The 20,913-nt window shown below is 50.1% G+C and overlaps 1 protein-coding gene across 1 annotated transcript; it reads right to left on the bottom strand.

Moving 5' to 3' along the window:
• Positions 1-1,929: 1,929 nt before the first annotated feature.
• Positions 1,930-9,903, bottom strand: CHRNB2 (cholinergic receptor nicotinic beta 2 subunit). Its single transcript, XM_037499221.2, has 6 exons — positions 9,840-9,903; positions 8,514-8,659; positions 8,293-8,337; positions 7,766-7,875; positions 6,020-6,989; positions 1,930-2,416 (listed from the first exon to the last, which is right to left on the bottom strand). The coding sequence occupies exons 1-6, from the start codon at positions 9,901-9,903 to the stop codon at positions 2,246-2,248; spliced, it is 1,506 nt and encodes a 501-aa protein (XP_037355118.1). The 3' UTR covers positions 1,930-2,245.
• Between the last annotated feature and the right edge of the window lie 11,010 nt (positions 9,904-20,913).

A 20,913-nucleotide genomic window follows, 5' to 3' on the forward strand; every position in this document is an offset into this window, starting at 1 on the left:
AGGAGCTGCTGTCTGACATCACTTCTAGCACCTTCTGGTGACTCGCTGGGACCACAGCCAGTTCCGGGAAGTACTGAGCATGTCCAGCCACAAGAGTGCTGACGGCGCCTCCCCAGCAGCCCGGGCCCTGGTGAGCTGTGTAGGCGAGCCAGGAGCGGAGCTCAGGATCACAGCCCCAGCCCTTTCCAGTTGCTGTTTCAGGCTTCTGGAGGTTTCCCCGGGGCTAGAAGTTTGAGGTGGGTCCAGGCATGACACAGTAACTCTGAATTTACCATTCTAGAAAAAAGGAGTCTCCACAGTGCCGACACAACCCCTTGCAGAAGCGAGGACCATGAGCCCCTTCCGGCCGGTGGGAAAATATGCCGGGCCGCTGCTCACGCAACAGCTGGCTGAAGGTCCCACAGCCAGGACAGGACCCGGGCAGCCAGGCCCTGAGCACACAGCTGCCTCCGGAGGAGCAGAGGCGAGGCCAGAGCTATCGGGAGCTCAGCCCCGCAGCCGCAGGGAAGTGCTCGGGAGGCTCCAGGAAGTAGACCCCCCCCCAGACTGTCCCAAGCCATCCCTGTGATGTGCCCCCCACCCTGAACCCAGGCCCTGTTCAGGGGACTTCGTTTCCTCCAGATAGATGTAAGAGAAGGATGAGCCCGGGGTGGGGGGCACACTGACAGGACAGTCAAGGGACTCCCGCTCCAACTGCCTCTAGACCTGAAGTCCATGAAGCATCTAAGCTGCAGGGACAGCACTGGGCTTTCCCAAAACACCACTTCTTTCCTCTCAGCCTCCAGGAAGAGGGCAATACAGATGGGGAAGCTGAGGGGCAGAGAGACAGAGACTTGCTTACGATGGCCGAGCGAGGAAGTGGCAGAGCTGGGACTAGAATGCAGACCAGCGCCCTGGCCAGAGCCTCCCCTACCATGTGCCGCACCACCCCTCCACCCTGCCTGGAGAAGCAGCGTCCAGCTGGGCTCCGGGGATCAACGTGGTCTGTCGGGTAGACTCCTGTGGGCCCCTGGCTACCCCTAGAGTACAGGCCAGGGCCACAAATCAGAACCAGTTGCAGTGGGGGCTGCAGAGAGCCATGAAAAGTCCTGTTTCCCTGCCTAACTGGCCAAGTGGCCTCCAGCTGCATACGGGAGCTGTGTCCTGCAGGAAACAGCCTCCAGGCGCCCACAGGGCATGAAGGCTTTCTGGGGCCACTGGCAGCAGCAGACCTGGCCTTCTAAGGTTCTGCTTCAAGCTGTTCAGGATCAGTTGGGAGGAGGAGAGGAGAAGCAGGGCCAGGGGACAGCAGGAGCGGCCCCAGTGGGAGTTCCGGCCATCTCCTCCCTGCTCAGCTGGACTCCACTTCCCGTGCCACCTGCCCAGCCTGCTGGGGGCCCTGCTTGCTGGGGGCCCAACGGCTGAGTCTGCTTCAAGCTGACGCCCCCACTCCGAAGCACTGATGCTTCCACTGGGGAAACAGGCTGCGAACCTGCCCTTCTCACGTAACTCTAATACTCGCCCCTCAGGCTCTCAGCAGGTCTCCCGAAGACTAGATGCTTCCCAATACCAGGCTGTGTGCCCACCCCCCACAGCCCAAGCAGGAAAGGAAGGAGAGGGAAGTCCAGGAGGTCAGAGAAGTCGTCACCTGGAGCTGGACCCCTTAGAAGCAAGGGGCTGTGGGGCTGGGCTGGAACCTACCTGAGGAGTCTGTGATCTCAGCGCCAGCCTAACCTCTGGACAGAAACCCCTGCCCGCTGTGGGGCCACCCAGCTCAGCTGCTGTCCTGCTGCCCATCAGGCACACCCAGGCCTCTCTCCACTTGCCCCTCCCTTCTGAGTTACCTTTGTGTCAGGCCTGCCCAGCAGAGTGGAAGCCCCTCTGCCCCGCCCCTTCCCCCTCGACTGACCAAGTGGGAAGCAGCAGATAATTCTGCCCCTTCTTGGCCCCTTCCCCATCACGCTTTCCTCCAGGTAGAAGACTATTATTCTGTCCTCTACTTCTCAGCCTTCAGCCTCCACCTTCAGCACTGCTGCCCAGGTTGGCACAAGAGGACAGCAGCTGAAAGGCTCACAGCTGGTCCAGCCTCCTGGTTGGCATGGCTGTGGGAATGGGGAAGGTGTGGGAGTAGCGCTCTAGGTGAAGTAAATGGGTGAATCTCTGGGGGCAGTGCCCCTTGGCCTGGTAGCTCACTTATCCCGCCTCCACCCAGAACTGTCCTACAACAGAGGGCAAAGGGAGGAAGGAGCATGGAGCTGGGGAGGCCTCATTTGAAGCTGGGGGCTGAGTGGTCTGCATGGAGGAAGGTAGCCGTGGTGTAGTTCTGGAAGAGAGGCTGCAGGAACATGCCGATGGTGCCAAAGACACAGACGAAGACAAAGATCCAAAGGAACAGACGATCGATCACCATGGCGACATACTTCCAGTCCTCACTCACCTGGACAGAGAGACGAAGGAGGCCCAGGTATCAGCCACATGATGCGGGACAGGAGTGGAGGGGGAATAAACAGGTCCCATCTCTCACGCACACACACCCCACTCCTCTCCCTCTGTGAAGTCCCAGGGTGACCTTTCTAAAGCATGGATCCGGGCATCCCTGGTGGCACAAGGGGTTAAGACGTAACCTAGGAAGCTGCCCACAGCAGCATGAGTTCGATCCCCAGCCAGGGAGACACCCACACAGTGCACCAGACCTCTCCTGTCTCGCCGGCTGCCCCCCTCAGCAGTGTATTTCAGTAGATCCACCTGTTCTGTTCCCCACTCTGTCTCTGGTGAATCCTCTCACCCTACTCCACACACAGTTCTTGTATGCATACATAAATAAATCTTAAAAAAAAAAAAAAAGCATGCCTCCAAGCATGTCTGCTTAAAAGCCTCCAGTGATTGCACTGCCTTCAGGTCACAATCACATTCAAAATCCCAAGACCGGAATCACGTCCCACCCATGTAAATATGAGACTATCTCCCATCTGCTTCCACCCTAAACCCAGACTTTCCAAATCCCAAAGTGTCCTCACAGTTCTCTGTGACATTGGGTTTCCTTTCTGTCTAGAATTCCAGTCCCCCCTTTCACTCGCTACCTGGTGAACTCCTATATATTCTTCAAAGTCCAAATCAAATGTCACCGCTTCTACGAAGGTCTTCCTGAATCCCTTGATCAGAGCGAACAACTGTCCCCTCTGCATTTCCTCTGAACTTTTTTATCCTAAAATTTCTATTTGTATTTTTATGGCACTATCTTTATTTTTATGTCATTTCAATTTGCATGCTGTTTCCCTCCCCTCACCTAAGCTATGAGCCCCTAAACTACAAGGACCCTGTCTGATTCATTGTCCTAATCCCAGCGTCCAGAATACATAGTGCCAGTCCAGTAAATGGGTGCTGAATCAGGGATTGAGCGGCTGCCTCTGGAGCCCTCGCTCCTTCTACGTCCGTGCAGGGACACCTCTCAACAGCATGCAGACCCTAGAGGGGACCAGTATTGGACCCCAGATATGAGCAAACAGAGAACAGTCTGTGGGTATGAACCAGTCACAGGGCCTCACAGAGGGCTGGCTGCACCCTTCAGGCGGCTGCACCCCAGCCTGGGTCTGGGCTTCTGTACACTTGTTAATCTGTAGCCGACCAGGGGGCACATGGGGGAGGCAACTGCACACCTTCATTTAGTCAGCAGCCAAACAGACTCATTTGGAATGTTGCATCATGCTAGGCTCTGAAGAACAAAACAGTCTACTGAGGGAGATGAGCAGAAAAGGAGTAAAAATAAAATAATTACACAGTAGAGGGTGCTTAAAGGAAACAGGACTGAGATAGAGAAATGGAGGGGATGATATAATTTAGGGTATGGTCTGGGAAGGCCTCTTGGAGGAAGTGACATTTAAGCTAAGGTCTGGCAATCTAGAAGGAGCAGTTATGGCAGAAATAAATTGAAGAAAGAAAACAATCATATTCAAATGGAAGGACTTTCAACTGGCCAATACCCTTCAAATATGTTTCTGCCATGAGAGATAAAGCTGAGGAACTGTTCTAGAGTGAAAGAAACAAAGGAGACAGGGGAACTAAATGCAATTTGAGATCCTGGATTGGGTTGGGGGTGATGCTACTAAGGACATTACTGAAACAGCTGGAATTTTTAATATGGCCTGTATGTTAGAGAAAGGTGTTGCGTGGATGCTAAATTTCCTGAATGTGATCGCTGAACCTAGGTTATGTCAGACAGTATCCCTGTTCCTACATCTATGCTGACGTATTTGGAATAAAGGGTCACAATGTCTACAATTTACTCTCAGGAAAATAGAGCAAAATTAATAATATTAATTGTTAAAAGGGAAAAAATACAGTCATCAAAAAATACAGGCAGAGACTAATATGTGCAAAGGTCCTGAGGCAGGAAAGCGTTCAACTTGCTTAGAACGGTCAAGTAGACAGGCCAATGACCTGAACAGGGAGGCAAGGCACAAATGAGGGACAGATATTGTCAGCTTGGATAGAGGGGCACAGGAGTGGAATTAGGGACACATGAGGAGACTCCACCCAGATCCAGATAAGAGCTGATGAAGGCCTATGGCCCAGGGGGCATCATGGGGATGAAAGGAAGGGAAAGGAAAAAGTTAATAATTATTTTGAAGGTTGTGCTTACAGGACAGACTGATGATTAGATGGCACAAGGAATAAGAGAAAAACAGAGGATCAAGGATCATGCCAGGTTTTTGGTCTGACTCACTAGGTGGATGATGATGCCATTTACTAAAGCTGGGGAGATTGAAGCGGTTGGTGGTAGGGGTGTAGATGGAGCACTCAGTTTTGAATATGTTAAGTTTGAGATGCCCATGAAGCATCAAGTAGGTCACTGCATCCTCAACACCTAGTGCAAATGCACATTACAAGAGTGGACTGCAGTGGGGAGGCAGGGGCAGGTGATGCAGCCGGCTGAGCCCCTGCAAATCCCCCATCTCCCATGTAGCATTTGCCAACTCTCAGGCTCTGGCCCCATCTCTTCTTGCCTTGGAGCCCCTATTGTTCCATCAGGACCACAACATGTCCTCTGGTCCAAGCCCCAGCTCCAGCCAGATACCCTGCCCTCCCAGGGAATAGAATCACCAAGCTCTGAAGTCTACCTCTGCCCTCCCCTCCATGGCAGTGCAGCAGCTGCCTTTCCTCACCCCCAAACCGGAATGGCTGCATCCCAGGGAAACCTGGCCAGTCACCATGGCAACAGCTAACCCACAGCCTGGAACCAGACAGGTACCTGAAGACTGATGGGGGATGGGACCAGCCACAGTCAAAAATGGGGGGATGACAACTCATCATACTTGGCTTCTGGATATAGAGACCATGGGAGTCCCCTTCTGGGGAGTCACTGCACAAAGGGCTGCATTGCAGAAAGATGAGGCACAGGCCTAGGAAGCACTTCTCCTTGCTGCTACCACCATAAATATTTCAGTAGGCCGTCCCAGGGGACCCAGACGAGCAGAAAAGGGATACTGACTTGGGACTCTGTCCTCTCCACCTCCAGCCAGCTAGTGGAACCTCTTAAACCCATCCCCCCAACACAGGCGTATACACACACACACACGCACACACACACACACACACACACCTTCTAGTGCCCTCAATTTGCCTCTAGTGGGTTGCACGGGTGGGGGGCACTTCATTTGTACTAAGAACTGCAGATTAAAAACATGGACTTGGGTGTGCAAGTGATGGGGAGAGACCGGGTTAAGTTCACAGACCATCTGCAAACCCAGCAGGGCCTTCTTCCGCTCCTGATCATGCTCCTGACCAGAATGATGACCCAGGGGAGGCATTAGGGCCGGGACTCTAGTCCGCAGGAAATCGCAAGGTCATTCTGTACAGACTCCAATTCAGGCAGCGCCACCTCAGGGAAGCCAAGCCAAGCGCGGCCCCCAGCAATTCTCGTATCCTCCGTACCCTATGCTCTCACTAGTTTTGCCTGCCTGCTCAACGCAGCTGTTCTCCAGATGCTGGGGACCTGGCAGCCCCCGTTTATCACGCCCAGAGTCCCCACAGTTGCACTTACGCTCTGGTCGTCGTCCTCACTCCGCATGTGGTCGGCGATGAAGCGCACGCCGTCGAGCGCCTCCCGGAGGCCGCAGTCACACGGTCCCCCAGAGCGCCCCGGGCCGCCTCGCGCGGATTCAGCACTGAAGGCCCCATCCAAGGCCTGGACGGACGCGGGGTTGACGAAGCACGTGCAGGAGTCAGCCCCCGGGGCCTCACCGAAGAGGAAGGCTCCAGCCCCCTCTCGCTCGCGCTGGTGTCTCTGCAGGCGCAGGCGTTGGCGGGCGCAGTGGTGGCGCGGCTGCTGCATGAAGAGCAGCGTGGGCAGCCTCTCCAGGAAGACGGCCTTGACCCAGGGCGCCATGGTGTGCGTGGTGGGCGAGCGGTGGTGCACGTTGAGCACACACACACTAGTCACGATGGAGAAGGTGACGAGCACCATGGTGAACATGAGGTACTTGCCGACGAGCGGCACATCCAGAGAGGTGGGCGGCACTATCTTGGAGATGAGCAGCAGGAAGACGGTGAGCGCCAGCAGCACCGAGATGCACAGCGTCATCTTCTCTCCGCAATCGGACGGCAGGTAGAAGACCAGGATGGCCAGTGAGGTGATGAGCACGCAGGGGATGATGAGATTGATGGTGTAGAAGAGCGGCTTGCGGCGGATGATGAAGTCGTATGTGATGTCCACGTAGGTGGAGTCGTCGGGGTTCTCGTTGCGCCGGCCGGGCAGGGCCACAATGTCCCACTCGCCACTGGGTGTGAAGTCGTCCAGGCTGGCCACATCACTCTTGAGCACCAAATCAATCTCCGTGCGGTCGTAGGTCCATGAACGGAACTTCAGGGTGCAGTTCTGCTGGTCAAACGGGAAGTGCTTTACTTCGATCTTGCAAGCGCTCTTGTAGATGGCAGGTGGCAGCCATGCAATGGTGCCGTCATAGGACACCACGGCGTTGGAATAGAAGGACACCTCGTACATGCCGTCAGCACTGCCCAGGGAGGAGCGCAGTCAGCCCCTGCCTAAGTGTTCCTCCACCCCACCCACCAGCCCAGCCCCCGAGGGAGGAGAGGAAAACCAAAGGAGATGGGGAAGCCATCCAGGTCTGAGGGGACGATCTGGGAGCATAGGGAGGTAGAGAAGGAATTGGGTAAGAAGGAGATGTGGCTGAGTTGATGGGAAAAAGACTTGACTTGGTGTGGAGGCTGTGCAGCCCCTTAGACACAGAAAGCAGATGAAAGACAGAGTGGTGATGACTTGTGGTGCCATGTGTAAGCTTACCAGCTCCATACGAGCATGGAGAAGTTGGGGGGACCAGGAAGATCAGAGTGAGGAGACCCCAGCAATGTAGAGGAACAGGGGCAGGTAAGAGCAGGAGATGAGTTTATTAGTGGATTTAGCTTTTGGAACTAAAAGGAATTCTTGCAGGTGAGGGGGTGGAACCTCCAACTTTTTTGAACATGCCCAGGTTTCTAGAAAAGCCTGCGGGCTGTCAATCCTTGTTTGTCTCCCACTGCAGCTCCAAACACTGGGACTACTATTGACTGGTAGACTGTGCCCAAGTCACCTTGGCTGTCGCACTCTACCTCACTGGTCTGGGTCAGTCTGTCTGTCTGTCTGTCTGTCTGGGAAGTGATTGCATCTCTGCCAGTGAAAAGTTCCTTCTCTCCCCTTGCATGAGTGAATTTACTTTCCCCCAAGGCCCCTATCCTTTATGAGTGCTCCCATGGTTGCCTCCCACCTTCCCATTGCTCCAGGGACACCTACTTGTTGTATAGGACCACATCTGGGAGCCAGATGTGTTTGGAGGGGAGCCGAACTTTCTTCATGTTGTCAAACTCCTCAGGCTTCCAGGTGAGGCGATAATCCTCCCACTCCTAGAAAAGGTAAAGAGGGAGGTAGTGCCAACCTCTGCCCTGGGAGGGGCTCAAGGTTAAGGACAGGGGCAAGTGGAGGCTCATCTGGCCTGAGGATGTTTTTAAAGGCCATCTCCTCCCCACAGTGATGTCTCTGCCCAACAAGTGTGGCTCATAAGATACTTTCTCATTTAGTTGGCACAGCTAAATCAAGGAACTAGAATCTACATTTTACAAATGAGAAAATGAACCTTACAGAATTTTTAACATGCTCAAAGCCACAGAGCTGTGAGTGGAAGAAACAAGATTCAAAACTAGTTATTTAGGACTCTTATTTCTTTATGCCTCTTTTAAGGAAATTAAAAAAGAGGAAAGCACAAAAAAGAGGGGCGGGGGAGGCATGAAAAGACCAGAGGTGTGAGCAGGAAGAGCACTAACCTGGTTCAGCCAGACATTAGTGGTCATGATCTGCTCCCGCTCATGCTGCAGGGAAGAAGAGTTGATGAGAAGACCCCCCACCTGTGGGCCCACGACAACCACCTTGATTCCTCCCACAGATCCCCCAGACCTCGGAAACTCCAGGAAAGTCAGCACAAACGTGAAGACATCCTGGCTGTGCTGACTCCAGTAGCTGGGCAGAGTATGGGACTCCCACTCACCACACTGATGAGCTGGGCCAGCGATACCATGAGTTGTACTGTCACCAATTCAGACCCATTGGTGGCTGGACGGATAAGCTTGTTATATCGGGAAGGATCCAGGAGATGCTCCACCAGCCGCTCCTCTGTGTCTGTACCCCAGACTCCTGGGCAGAGGGGTGTGGAGCAGGAGGTAAGTAAGCCAGGAGGGCTCACCCAGGATCCCACACTCCCCAGACAAGCAGGACAACCTAAGCCTAAACAGGATGCTCTAACTTCTGATCACTTTATCCCAAAGGATACAGCAAAATGCTTAGGTTACCCTCTGGAGGCCCCGGAAGGAAACCCCTCTGATGTCATTGACAAAGTAGCCCCAATAGCCCCACATAGATGCTTCAAGATTAAGGGCCCATCTACAAGAATTAGTGGAGGCCAGCTTTTTCTGAAAGTTCTCAGCAGGTAATTCTGTTTCCATGGCTTCTCCTGGAAGACACCTATGATTCAAGGCTGGTTTGGGAGGGTGTTGAAAAAGGAAGAATTATTCAAGTCCCACCACACACCCTTTGTCCTTAGTCAGTGCCCATCTATGTGTGCAAGTAACATTATGTGTCCCCACGCACGTTACTGTAACTGTGACCTCCCCATCCCACCTTAAAAGGCACTGGATTGGAGTAAAATAGTTGGGCTGTCTGAGCTGTGGATTATGCATTTGTTCGATCCCATGTTCCATGTAAACCAGAGCCCACTTCCCATGAGATGGCATGCAGGTGTGAAAAAGTTCATTTATTATTTTCCCTTTGCACCTGCCCCACCACACTCTTTCTCCTTCCACAACTGCAGGAAAACATCCCACCTCCTCAGCCTGGCAGAGCTTCTTCCCTTTCAAGTGTCCTATCCCACCCTACAAGAGAGTTGGCATATTACTTCTCGCTCCTTCCTGCCTTGCCCCTGTGGAGTGATCAGAAGCGGGAGCCCAGTGTTAGGGACAGGCAATGATGGCGAGCCAAGAAAGGGTGCTGAACTAGATAGAGTCTTGAAACAGTATTTCACAAGAAACCAAATGGAATGTCAGTCTCAACCAGGGCCTGCCCTTCTGCCACCTGAGAAAGACTGGGGAGACCCCCTCACTCCTTTCTTTCTGTACTCACCCCTTCTCCACTGCTCAGGTTTCATCTGCTGCTTGCATCACTTACTACTTCGGTTATGTCTCCCTAATTCGGTCTCCCAGATGCTCCCTGCAGTCAGGGGTCTTTCCCCTGTTCCCCAGCAGACTCCCCCACCTGGAGGGATCTCTCCTTTCCACTTTCGAGCCTGAAGGGGTGAGACAACGCAGAGACCTGTCCTTACCTGAGCACAGTGCGAGGAGGCCAAAGCTGAGGAGCAGCGCCATGGGGCCGGAGCTCCAGGCCATGCCGAGGGCATAGCTGGCCTAGACCACCAGCTCCAGGGTGCCGCGGGCCGGAGGGCCTCGGGCCGGGCGCTGTCCGCGGTGCTGAAGCCGCTCCCCTGCTGCCCGCTCCTGGCTGGGGCAGGGTCCAGGTTGCCCGCCGTTGGTCCTGCGGTGCCGGCCGCCGCGGCTGTCCTGGTGCGCCAGGAATCGGTTGCTAGAAGAAACCACCTCCTCGCTTAGCCCGGTCTGAGCAAGCGGAGCCTTTTCCGGCTGCTCTTCCAGGGAATACAATTGGGACAGTGAGAGGGAGGAGTCTCCGCCCCGGAGGCGGAAACGCCAGATCCCAGGCAGAAAGGGGTCCCTGGATGAGAATTTCTCGGCAGGTCCCCTTAGTTAGGGTGTGCGCGAGGCAGAAGAATGTGTTTGCCGGCGGTGGAAGAGCTCTGAAGCCCCGAAGGTGGGGAAGGATCTGGAGGGGTCTAAAAAGAGGCAGAAAAAGCGAGTAAGACAAACAGGTCAGGACCCGCTTAGTATAGGGAGGCGAGAGCCAGGGCACCTGAGCAAGGCTGGGAGGAGGGCGGGAGAGGGAGTTTCTGGGGTTGCCTCCTTCCTTTCTCCCCCCCACCCCTTACCAAACCTCTGCTTTCTCTGGAAGACTGAACGTGCAGCAGAGAAAATGCATTTATGCTTTTAGAGAAAGAGACAGAGGGCTGAGCATTTGCTACTTAAAGAAAGCAAACAGCTTTTAGGATATGGGAACAGGATCTCCCCACTTATTCACTTCTGTACCTCCCAAAAGGCCAAGCTTCCCACCCTCCTTCAGGGAGTCTAAAGTGGGGGTTCTGGACATCACCTGAAAATACGGTGGGTAATCTTGACAGTCTTACAGAATGGGCATATAAGTGGCTCTTATCATTTAACTTTTCTCGCCCCCGTTCCCGTCCACTTGTCTCTGGCTTCTGTGTGACAGGCAGATCAGAGAACCATTTCACAGAGGCCAGCCAAAGAATTAAGCTAACAAGAATGAAAGCAAAAATGAGACACAGAGAGAGGTGTCAAAACTCAATGACATCTTTGATCTTGAAAGCCCTGAACTTTTAGCTTTTGAGCCAACAAAGCCTTCCTTTTTTTTTTTTTAAGGTGGGTTTTTGTCACTTTAGACCAAAAGATTCCTGACTAAAGCAACCTTATCATACATCAAGGCTGTTATTCCATCTCTGCCTACTTCTTCAACCTCATCTGGGCTCCTGCCTCTTCCCCCCAACTCCCAACATATACACACACATGACTATTGGCAGTGTCTTTAAGATTCTTAAATGTTCTGCACCTACTCTCCTCCACACTCAGAGCCTTTTATTTTTTATTTTTTTTTAAAGATTTTCATTTATTTATTTATTTATTTATTTATTTCTACAAGCACTGGGTACAGTCAGAAGCTCGGGAGGGTGAGAGGATTCACCAGAGCCAGAGCGGGGAGCAGAGCAGGCAGACTGATGAAACACACTACTGAGGGGAGCAGCAGGCGGCAGGAGAGGTCTGCGCGCCATGTGGGACCCTCCTCCGGTGGCCGGGGAGCAGCCGGGGATCGAACTGGCGCTGCAGAGGCTGCAGGCAGCTTTGCAACCCAGCGCTCTACCGCTGCGCCACTGGGGAGGCCCACACTCAGAGCCTTTTAAACACACAGTTCCCTTGACTCCTTTTACCTATTTCTCTAGAACCACCTTCTACTTAATTTTGAATATTTGACAGAAGTGTCAGTTCCTCTGGAAGCTTCCACAGGAAACTATGACTGCTCAAGGACTAGGTCAGGTACCCTGCTATATGTTTCTAGAAGTCCAATGAATAAGTGTGTCCATCTAAGGTAGTGGCTGTCTCTGTTATGAAGGTACAACAAATAAAGAAAAGACCTTATGAATCTTCTAATATGTAGGGGAAATTTTGTCTCTAAAAGAAACTTAACATATGCTCCATTCTTGAAATTAGGAGGAAAAACAAGATGTTTCCCAGAAAAATACTGAATTAGTGGGGTAACTGTAGGTCCCAAAATGCACAAGGGAGAGTGGGCATAAACCTGCAGCACCAGCTGAACACGCTGCACATGCTGCAGGGCACATGCATGCATAGACACATAATAAACTTTTAAGAAAATCTCAGAAGCAAAAATGCAGTGGAGAGTAAACACCTCATGGAAAAGGGAAGGAATATGCACAGTTGCTCCAAATATTCAAAGGTGGGGAGAAGACCCATCTTTAGCAATTCAGGTCAATGTTTGTTGGGTATCTGTTGTTTGCCATGAATTTTGGCAAAGGTGTTGAGATGATTAAAAAAGAAAAAAGAAAAGACCTCGTCCCAGTGATTAAGGAGGTCCCTGGCAGCTAAGAATTATTACACATTGTGAATGGAAGGACACCTCATCCATGCAGTCAGCACCGCTGAGGGAGTGCAGTCAGCTCCAGCCTAAGTGTTCCTTTACTCCCACCCACCAACTCAGCCCTGGGTGGGAGAGGAAAACCAAGGGAAGATATGGGCAGGCTTGGGGCAGGTCTGAGGTGGCTCCTCTGGTAGAGATATAAATGAGGTGCTGTGGAAGCACAGAGGAGAGAGGGACTGGAAGGGATGGAGATGAAAGTTGAGATTTGAAAGATGAGTAAACCAATAAGATAATGCTTTGAAGAATTTCAAACTCCTGAAAGAGAGAGGCAGGGAACAGTGCATGTACATAATAGTGCTTTCTGCTTTGGGTGCGTTATACTGGGTGACTGAAGAAGGCTGTGGGAGTCTTTTCTTATGAAAATGACTGTCTGGAGTGGTTGCTTATCTCTGGATCATATTTTCTTGCTTGAAGCTGTTAGTTGCTTTCTGATGCTCCTTTCAGGCTGGACTAAATAACCTGTTCACCTTGGCCTCTGTATCTTCTTTTTTCAAATTCCTGAGGTTTTGTTTAAGGGTTAACTCCAGTGTGTCAGGGAATGAGTCCCCTGAATATAAAACACCCTCCCATGTCTCCATAGGCCTTCCATATCCACTGGGAAGAGAGGGAGCCTGGGAGAGACAACAGGTCCATGCAGGGTGATGGATAGAGAAGTATCGATCCCAAAGCAAATAGTGACCAGACAAAGTTTCGGTGGGTCACTTCCATTTCCTCTAATGGTAAGGAACATTTTCTCCTGAAAGGCATTACTATCATGTTATTTTCTTTATTTAAGATTCTTTAAATTTAAAATCTTATTGTCAAAGAAATACTTGAATTTGAAAAAAAATTGAAAACACAACTTAGCAAAACAAAGTAAATACAAAACAGATTCATAATCCTACCTCCTACAATAAAAAGAACAATTAGCATATATATATTATATACACAAAGTTATCTAGATATCCTTATGTAACAGTGTAATCTAAAAAGGGGAAGTTGGCCTTCCTCGGTGGCACAGGGGTTAAAGTCTCAGCACTATCAAGCTATCTTGATAGCTATCAGGCCCACCAGCCACTGCGGCTTGAGTTCTATCCCAAGCCAGGGAACTAACCCACATGGCACAGCAGACCTCTCCTATCTCGCAGACCTCAGCAGTGTATTTCAGTAGATCCACCCGTTCTGTTTCCCTCTCTGCCTCTGGTGAATCCTCTCACCCCCCAAATTTCTGGCCTACACCCCAGTTCTTGTATGCATAAATAAATAAAATAAATCTTTTAAAAAATAAAGAGGGGAAGTTCATGTTCCCTGCCCCACCTAAAGAAGGGTGGAGCTGAACAGTAAGGGAAAGACTAAAAAGGACTTGGGAGAAAAGACTTAGAGAAGACTTGAAGGGAGCCCACAAAGCATAGAGACATGTGAAGAAGCCAAACTTGCTTCTAAGCCATTTTTAGGTGTAAAGGTATAAGACTTTTTTTAGTAGAAAAAAACTTTGAGTTAGTGTGCACAGAAAGAAAATAAGAGAAAGGATACAGTTTCCCAATGAAACACCCAAAGTTACCCATCCCCTCTTGGGTACATGCCCAGCCAAACAGGGTTGGACCAAAGCAGGACTACTGAGGCCCAAAATCTTGCCACAAGTCTAAGGCACCTTCTGGTGAGGAACCATAGGAAAGGGGCAGAAGGGGCCAGGCAAGTCTGGAAGGAGCAGAATCAAAGTACAAGTCATGATAAAGGCTGCCACTGTTGGCCTCCCTAGACTTTTTCACCCATGTCTCTTCCAAGTATCTCCTTCCATGTCCCCCAAGTCCTTGGTGTAAGTCCAAGTCCTTTTTAGTTTCCCCTCACCATTCAGCTCCACCCTTCATTAGGTGGGGCAGGGAATATAGGACCCCCCCCCCTTTTTAGATTACACTGTCACACTTAGATATAACAACCATACAAAAAAAGCATATAAATTATCAGTGTACACGTCCATGTTCACAACATGACCACAGCCTTACAACCCCTCCACCCAGATGCAAAACTAGAACATTAACCATGTCCATAAGCTCTTCATTATGTTCCCTCCCAGCCATAATTCCCTACTCTTTGAAACTAACATGGGGCAGGGAAGAGTGGGGAGTGACTGCTTAAAGATCTGGAACTACATAGAGAAATGATGACAGGGTACTGTGAGTGTATTGCATACCACTGGGTTGTATATTTAAATGATTAGTGATACTGTCTATGGTTTATGTATTTCCCACAGTAAAAAAAAAAAAAAAAAGACCAGGAAAAAATAACCACTATTCTGATGTCTGATGTCTAATCATATAAATCAACCTTGCCTGCTGAATCGTACATAAATGGAATTGTAATCTTTTGTGTCTGCCCTTTTGAAAAACATTGATAGTGGAAATCATGAATACCACTGGATGTAGTTGTAGTTCATTCATCTCTGCTGCCGTAGATGTGTGAGTATGCCGTCCTCCACCACTGATACATACTGGGTTGTTTCCTATTTTGCACCATTAAAAGTAATGTTGCTATGAACATTTTTGTGTTTTTAGTCTACAAATCTATACATTTCTGCTGGGCATATAACTAGATTGTATACCTTTTCATTTTTTCTTTAAAGGAGCACATTATAATATGGCTTTGCATTTTTTTTTTTCACCTACTATTTCTCAAACTGTCCTGAGAAAAAAATCAGGTGTGAGGCCAGAGGCACAGGGGTGAAATAACTCACCAAAGACACAGTGGAGAACTAAAAATGTAGATTTATTGAATTACACTGGTAAAAGAAGTAGTGGGCAAGACAGGGGAGGTCTGACAGTGAGGGACTCCAGGCTCTATTTATACTCCAGGCATCACTGACTGGTTAGGGTGACTAGTCTTGGGTGTGTCCTAATGATGATCTGAATTAGCATAAAGGATTACCATCAGCTCTTCAGATCATCAGCTTCCCAGAGCAGTTGGGCAAGGAGTGGGGGCTTAGTTTTTAAATTCAGTAATGATACCACGACAATAACTATTTTAACAGCTGCAGAGTATTCCATTATAGATAAAATTTTGCACAGACCTTTAATAATTTCCAGAAGTATTAAATTGTGTTGGTTATTTATATTTGTACTGCTAAAATTGTCCTCCAGAGGATTGATACTCTTAGGGTTAAAAACACACAGTTGGCTGACAACCCACACTTTTGCCTCCTCTGCTTTTCTGTCATTCCTTCTTTGTCTTAGGCCTTTCTTCCCAATCTCCTTCACTGTAGGACCCAGTTTTTCATAATGTCCCCATTTCCATCCAAAGTAACTTCTGCTTTCACATTCTTTCTTAAGAGTGAATCCCAGGGCCTCCCCGGTGGCGCAGCGGTTGAGCGCTGGGTTGCGGAGCTGCCCGCAGCCTCTGCAGCGCCAGTTCGATCGCGGCTGCTCCCCGGCTGCCGGAGGAGGGTCCCACATGGGGCGCAGACCTCTCCTGCCGCCCGCTGCTCCCCTCAGCAGTGTACTTCGGTCCTTCTGCCTGCTCTGTTCCCCCCTCTGGCTCTGGTGAATTCTCTCACCCTCCTGCGCTTCTGACTGTACCCGGTGCTTGTAGAAATAAATAAATAAATCTTTCAAAAGAAAAAAAAAAAAGGTGTCAACCTGACTAAACCACCCCTCAAAGCCCTTCCCTTCTCGACCCCTTGATGGTGTTTGTCATGGAGCATTATGGTCCATTGTGTCTGGCTCTGGCTCATCCATTACCATGTGCTTCTACAAGCAGAAGTAAGAAATACGGCACAAATGGTAAAGTGAGTAGCAGCTGTTACGTCAAGAGCCCCTCCTTATGTCAGGAATCAAGCCAGGGGCTCCGCACAGGGACTGCATCCCCAGCGACATACGGATCCTGGCGAAGAGCAAGTGCGCAGGACATATCTGTTGAGTCCGTGACAGAATGCTCTGCTTCTGGGAGCAAATTAAATGAGGAGGCTGCTCGCTCTGCTCCAAACAGGGCATCTACTCACTCCGATAACACATGATCCTTTGGGGAAGCAGGAAGTCCCTACAGTTCATTTTCCAGGAGCAGCCAGAGCAAGCTTTTAAAACTTTAAAACAGATCATACCACTCCCTGGATAAAAACTTTCAATGGTTTTTATGGCACTTTGAATACAACACAAGTAACTGTGGTCTACATAATCCATCCCTTGCTTGCTTCACTGGCCTTATTTCCTACCACTCTCTCTTCTTTAGACTCAGAATATGCTGACCCTTCTCTGTTTTTTAAAAACCAAGCTCTCTCTGCACCTCCATGTTACAGCTGCAAAAACTGAAATACGGAGAAACTAAATAACTTATCAAAGGTCACTCCATTAACAGCGGGTTGAGCTGGGTCCAAGGCCAATGCTCTCAGCCAGGGTAGCGTTAGCTTCCTACGTCTAGATTATGCCCTGTTCATTCTCACTCAGTCCTGGGGGCTGCTGCTCTCTGTGAAATGCTCCTCCTAGTGCTGCCCAGGTCTGCTTCTCATCATCACACCTCATCTAAAATATCACCTTTCTAGGGAGACCCTCCCCTACTACTGAACTCAGCACAGCCCCCAGCCATTCTCTACTACCTGACCCTACTTCAGTTCCTTGCATCTACTTACCAGTCTGATATTTTTCTAGTTATTTCACTCACGTGTTTAACGTGAACTTTGCTCTACTATGCAAGATCCCTAACAGGAGTGATCCCTAACTGCTGTACATTCACACCAAGATCAGTGTCTGACACGTGGCGATGTTTTTGATAGTACCTCTGGACTTTGTAGCAGTAATGTTAAAGGACAAGGAGACGGGCACCCCCAAAACTGCCACCTCTAAATAGGTTCTGCCACCCACCGCTTCAAGACAAAACATGCTCTAGCATTTAAGACCTTCAGTGGAAAGGAACTTTAACATAATTAGTGTGCAATACAGAAATGGGGAAGAATATAGTTTCCAAATCAAGCACCCAAAGTTACCTATACCCTCATGGGTAAATGCCCAGCCAAACAGGGTAGGCCCCAGCAGGGCCTCCGATGCCTGAAAGCCAGCACAAGTCTAAAGCACTGTCTGGTGGCGACCCATAGAAAAGGGTCAGAAACAGCCAGACAAGTCTGAAAGGAAAAGAGCAAAATCAAAATCAAGACCAACAGTGGTTAAAGACAGCACTATCAAGCTACCACCAGCCACTGCAGCTTGAGTTCGATCCCTGGCGGCCAGGGAGAAACCCACATGGCGCAGCAGACCTCTCCTGTTTTGCCTGCTGCTCCCCTCAGCAGTGTATTTCAGTAGATCTGCCTGTTCTGCTCCCCGCTCTGTCTCTGGTGAATCCTCTCATCCCTTGCACCTCTGGCTTACATCCCAGTTCTTGTATGCATGAATAAATAAATCTTTTTTAAAAAAAGATCAATGCTGTCATTGTTAACCACCCCATGGGTCTCTCACCCACATCTATTTCAACCAGTCCGAGCCAAGAAGCAAGTGCAGCTTCTTTACATGTCTCTCTGCTCCATGTGCCTCCTCCAAGTCTCTTCCTGGCTCTCCATCCTGCTTCCTTCCTTCCCCAGTCTCCTCTGCAGCTTCTTCTCCCTACTCAGCTCCACCCTCTCTTGGGTGGTGCAGGGAACCTGGAATGTCCCTTTTTCCTGGAGACCACCCTGTTACAATAACAGATATCATAAAAGCAGTGGCAGCTGGCCTTGGCTGAGAGACACTGTGCTTCTGTCACTGTTAATCATTTACATATCTCATTTCATCAAACTGGCCCAATGACCCATGCTGCAAGGCAAAGAGACTCATCGCCATTTTATAGATAAGGAAACTGACTTCACAGAAATTAAATAACTTCCAAGGTCACATAGCTAGTAAGGCAGAGGAGCTCAGAACCCAGTTCTTTCTAACTCCCTAGCCCATGCTCTCCCAGTCCGTGTGCTGCCCTGTATGGGGTAATTCAAAGGGCAGCTCTCTAAGGCCTGTGGCTCTGCCTCCCTCCTGAAGTCAGAACCCAGACCCCACTGGATGTCCAGGAGACTGCCCCTCATCATCCCCTCCATGTACTCCATACCTTCATTGTCTTGTAACCTAACTTCCCGCCTTTCCCACAGAACTCAACTGCCCTTTGGGAAGTCTTTCTCTATTAGTGCTATCAGTTTCCTAGGTTTCCAAACTTTGAAAAATTCTAGTGAATCTTAGTCTTCCCTGACCTTTAAATTAAGTGCAAATTCCTAAACAGTTTTGAACATCTTCCAAGACTTAACTCTTCTTCACCTTACCTGTATCACTCTCTCTCCCTCTCACTCTGGACACAGGACTTCTTTCTATTCCTCCAGCTTGCAAGGGGCCTACCTCAAAACCTTCACGTATGCATCTCTTATATCTGGAACAATGCCTGATCCTGCCTTCCTCCTTATCCTTCAGAATTCACCCTAACCCTAACCCTAACCCAAACCCCTGCCCACCCGGGCCCCGCACGCTCGCCACCGCCACTGGGCCTCCCCGGTGGCGCAGTGGTTGAGCGCTGGGTTGCGAAGCTGCCCTCAGCCTCTGCGGTGCTGGTTCGATCGCCGGCTGCTCCCCGGCCGCCAGAGGAGGGTCCCACATGGCGCGCAGACCTCTCCTGCCACCCTCTGCTCCCCTCAGCAGCGTACTTCGGTCCTTCTGCCTGCTCTGCTCCCCCCTCTGGCTCTGGTGAATTCTCTCGCCCACGCTTCTGACTGTACCCAGTGCTTGTATAAATAAATGAATAAATATTTAAAAAAAAATTCAGCCTGTCTCTTGTTTAGGAACACCTTCCCAGATCTCTAGTCTATTCTCCTTTGAGGCACTCACTATAGCTGCATTAAGTGATTGGTTGTCAATTGATTCATAAAGTTCCTGATTTTCTTTTTAAAAATTTTTAAAGATTTATTTTTGCATAGAAGAACTAGGGTGTAGGCCAGAGATACAGGGGGTGAGAGGATTCACCAAAGACAGAGTGGCACTGCTAAGGGGACCAGCGGGTGAGACAGGAGAGGTCTGCTGCGCCATATGTGGGTTAGCTCCCTGGCCGGAGATAGAACTCTGGTGGTAGATAGTGCTGAGACTTAACCCCCTACACCACCAGGGAGGCCCCAAGTGTCTGATTTTCTACCAAGCTAAACACAAAAACAAGGTAAAGACTAGGTCTGTTTCATTCAATGCTGCATCCCCAATGCCTCACACGTAGTAGATGCTCAGCCAATATTCATTCATCTTCCCTTACTTCCAGCCAGTCAGTTTGCTTTGTAGACTCCACCTTTACCACATTTCCCTTAGTAGAACATAAGCTCCATGAGAGCAGGGACTTTTCATTCACTAGCATCAAAAGTATTTGTGAAATTAATACAGCTATCACTTCCTTTTCATTTCTAATGCCCTGCCCTCCACATTTCATTAGAACATCAGCTATGACTACACACTAGGCTTCTAGATGCCAGACTGTTCTTCCAGTCCCACAGCTGACACTGAGCAGACCAGCAGAGAAAGGAAGAGACAGACCTCATCCCAGTGACTGTGACGTTTGAGTTTCCTCACTGGGGAGCTTGGAACCTATGCAATATTGTGGGACTGTTTCATTGTGCTGTTTTCTCCTTGTAAAATACGTAATTCAGTATCTTACAACTGGTTGCCTTTGTGGTTTCTCGGGTAAAGGCTGGAGTAAAAGTGACAGTGGGGGAAGGGTATGGACTTTGGAGACATGTCCAGGAATTCTGCTTATTGGCTGTGTTTCCTTTCCTGCCACTTGTAAAACAGGAACAAAATGCTGTTTTGTTTGCAGGCAACTCCGGCTCAGAAGATGCTCAATAAGTGGGAATTTTTGCCACAGCCTTTTATGCTACCAACTTGTACATGCAGATACAAAGGTGCCGTGTAGGCAGCTGTTCAGGCTCCACAAGAGACCAATGGCTCCACGAGGCCAAGGAACATGTATGTCTCAATCATCTTTAAATACCCATAGTCCAACTTAGTCAAAGAAAAATGCATAGCTCAGCACCAAGCACCAGCTCAACTAAGGTGGCAATCTGGCCCGTGGCTCCAGCGGCATTGGCCTGACAATACTCACTAGGCCCGACCACAGGCTAACACCTGCCCTTGGCGGAGAGAAACGCCAGCCCCTGGTCTCAGGAATCTGACAGCTTTGTCCTTTGTGACAGCGCCACCTAGCGAGGACCTAGAGGCTCTGCCGCTTGGTCCCGGCAGGGCCAGGACCACTGCGACAAGGTGTCAGTGCCGGGTGGGGGACGTGGCGCGCTCGAGTCGGTCTTCTTCCATCTTACCGCCAGGTTCATGGTTTAGACTAATGAGGTACTCCTGCTGCCACACTGTACAGCAGCCCTTCCCCAACCTCAGGCCCAAGGAATCTGATAAGAAAGGTCGGCTACTGACTACCCCTCAAACCTAGCTGACCAGCGATCTTCCACACACTTCACACTTCCACACACACTGACCCCTTCCTTGGGAGTAGGCAAGCAGGCGCTACCCTCACGACAGCCGTCCCACAGATGTGGAGACTGAGATTCGGGGGGAGGGTGATTAACCCAAGGTCACCCAGCGGCGGGGCCAGGACCAGAATCCAAATCACTTCTTAGAAGGCGGTTCCAGGTTCTTTACTCA

This window comes from Talpa occidentalis, unplaced genomic scaffold, assembly GCF_014898055.3.
Source record: "Talpa occidentalis isolate TD23 unplaced genomic scaffold, MPIMG_talOcc4v2.1 talOcc4.9, whole genome shotgun sequence".
Classification (NCBI taxonomy): Eukaryota; Metazoa; Chordata; class Mammalia; order Eulipotyphla; family Talpidae; genus Talpa; species Talpa occidentalis.

What these genes read in the sequence shown, in the direction of transcription:
- CHRNB2 (XM_037499221.2), bottom strand. Translation starts at nt 9,903, where the DNA reads ATGGCCTGGAGCTCCGGCCCCATGGCGCTGCTCCTCAGCTTTGGCCTC. An exon ending in GATGTGGTCCTATACAACAA is followed by an intron (nt 6,990 to 7,765) that starts GTAGGTGTCCCT and finishes CTCCCTGGGCAG; the next exon opens with TGCTGACGGCATGTACGAGG. An exon ending in GTGAGGACGACGACCAGAGC is followed by an intron (nt 2,417 to 6,019) that starts GTAAGTGCAACT and finishes CTCTCTGTCCAG; the next exon opens with GTGAGTGAGGACTGGAAGTA.